The 2500-nt window shown below is 41.4% G+C and overlaps 1 protein-coding gene across 1 annotated transcript in view; it reads right to left on the minus strand.

Annotated features, from left to right (window-relative positions):
* Nucleotides 1-277: 277 nt before the first annotated feature.
* LOC134184869 (rab-like protein 2A) overlaps nt 278-2500 on the minus strand; it is a 2738-nt gene continuing 515 nt past the window's right edge. The window contains exons 4-8 of the mRNA XM_062652630.1: nt 1844-1923; nt 1326-1437; nt 1133-1230; nt 989-1072; nt 278-532 (exon numbers count right to left, since the gene is read on the minus strand). Of these exons, the coding sequence (XP_062508614.1) occupies nt 437-532; nt 989-1072; nt 1133-1230; nt 1326-1437; nt 1844-1923 (470 nt within the window). The 3' untranslated portion in view covers nt 278-436. The remainder of the gene's footprint in view (nt 533-988; nt 1073-1132; nt 1231-1325; nt 1438-1843; nt 1924-2500) is intronic.

Consider the following 2500-nt stretch of genomic DNA (forward strand, 5'->3'; position numbering starts at 1 on the left):
GGTTATACGGGAGACTGGTAGGATGGTGCCTTGCACTACTAAACAAAGTGCGCGCCTGAAAGTTGCGAATGAGGGAACTAATAGTGCAACAAATCAAATAGGGGTGTTAATAGATAGACAAACTCTTTGAAATTGATCTCACACATTGATGTGTGTGTGTGTGTGTGTGTGTGTGTGTGTGTGTGTGTGTGTGTGTGTGTGTGTGTGTGTGTGTGTGTGTGTGTGTGTGTGTGACCCAAGTTAGTCAATCAAGTACAAAACAGCAGGCTGCTGCAGGTAATAGTACATATAGTATAGTACGCCAGAATGCAAACACACACAATCAAGATAATAACTAAATAAAATTAATTGAATTAATTTGTAATGAGAAATATGAACAGTTCATTACACGTTCAAATGATACTACACAGTAGAATATTGTACTATGACCAGTCGACTAGTCGTTGTCTTGACTTGAAGATACTGATGTACCACTTGCTGCTGAACCAGCATTGCGACCTAGTTGGACATCACTTTTTACACCATCTAGAGCCTAGAAATAATAAAAGTGATTGACACATGAGGCTAACAAATAAAAAAGACAGACAAGTAGACAGACAAACAAATTGACAGATATGGACATGGCCAGACAGACAGACACATAGACAGACAGACAGACAAACACATAGACAGAGAGACAGAGAGACAGACACAAACAGACAGACAAACAGACAGACAAACAGACAGACAGACTAATAGACAGACAGACAGACAGACAGACAGACACAGACAGACAGACACAGACAGGCAGACATACAGACACACAGATGGACAGACAAATAGACAAACAAACAAACAACTAAACAACTAGCCACAACAAAATCAATAACCAATACGAAACAAAAGTTGGCAAGCAACTTTAAATAACCAACGTATGATACTGTATCAATCCTCATACAGTGACATCCCATATCACTGCAAGTTAGCATATCCCATTGCCCTTTCTCACCTCCAGCTCCCTCATCACTTCATCAACAAAATCGGTTGAATTCTCTTTGTATATTATCGCCGCCTTTATTGCCTCCCTGAAGACCTGAAATCCAACAACAGAATTACAAGACAGAAAAACACAACGAGAGCGACAACGAGCAACCTTTACTACGTTTGTTCCATCTGATGCAGACACAAAATAGAAAGGTAGATGATGCTTTTGCGGAAAGTTAAACGACTTTTGTGTCATGCTGTAATCAGCTAAAGCAAACGTCATCGTTATAGTCCTCGTCCATAGTACAGAGTGGTAGCTATTGTGTCACAGGTAGCACCAAATAACTGTAATAGTAAAATACCGTCTATTTTATTGGCAACCAAGATACAAGGTATTTCTGGCCGATAGTGTCTCAACTCCTTGTACCACGCACTCAAGTTTTTATACGTCACTTTTCTTGTAATATCAAATACCTATAAAAGCAGTCATCACACACACCTGGACCTGAAAGCTGGGCATCACACACACACACACACACACACACACACACACACACACACACACACACACACACACACACACACACACACACACACACACACACACACACACACACCTTGACACACACACACACACACCTTGACACACACACACACACACGCGCGCACACACACACACACACACACACACACACACACACACACCTTGACACACACACACACACACACACACACACACACACACACACACACACACACACACCTTGACACACACACACACGCACGCATGCACGCGCGGGCACACACACACAAACAAATGCATGCAACAACAACAACACACTTGTACCAGCACTGAAAACAGTTATGACGACATACATACCATGATGCAAGCATGTGACTGATGATAATAAGAAGCATGCATTGTCTGAAACTTTTCTTGACCTGCAGTGTCCCAGATATCTACAACAGATAACAATACAAAAACTGTTCTAAATACGTATAAAACAAGCAACTCAAACTAAACAAACAAACAACTCAAAAGTGTATGTCATTCATGTATACATGCAGTATGTGTGTACATCAAGCATTCCAAGACAAGAAGCTATCAAAATGTACTGCTCCACCATCATGATTTCTGTGTCGGTCTGTATGTCTATCAGTCAGTCGGTCGGTCAGTCGGTCGGTCAGTCGGTCGGTCGGTCGGTCAGTCAGTCAGTCAGTCGGTTGATCGGTCAGTCAGTCTGTCTGTCTTTCTGCTTGTCTGTCTGTCTGTCTGTCTGTCTGTCTTCAGAAACAAGAATGACATGGACAGGCTTTTTTACTTTAATGTACAGATCCAAGTTCACTAATGTTTTAAAGTATTTTGCTGTGAAGGACTGGTTTATCATAGAAATTTAGGATGTGTACAAGTAGAGGATCTGTAACAATAAAATAATCTGTCTGTCTGTCTGCCTTTCTGTCTGTCCGTCTGTCTGTCTTTCTGCTTGTCTGTCTGTCTGTCTGTCAGAACCTATATTTCCATACATGACCACTAAAA

Source organism: Corticium candelabrum, chromosome 9 (genome assembly GCF_963422355.1).
Source record: "Corticium candelabrum chromosome 9, ooCorCand1.1, whole genome shotgun sequence".
NCBI classification, from domain to species: Eukaryota; Metazoa; Porifera; class Homoscleromorpha; order Homosclerophorida; family Plakinidae; genus Corticium; species Corticium candelabrum.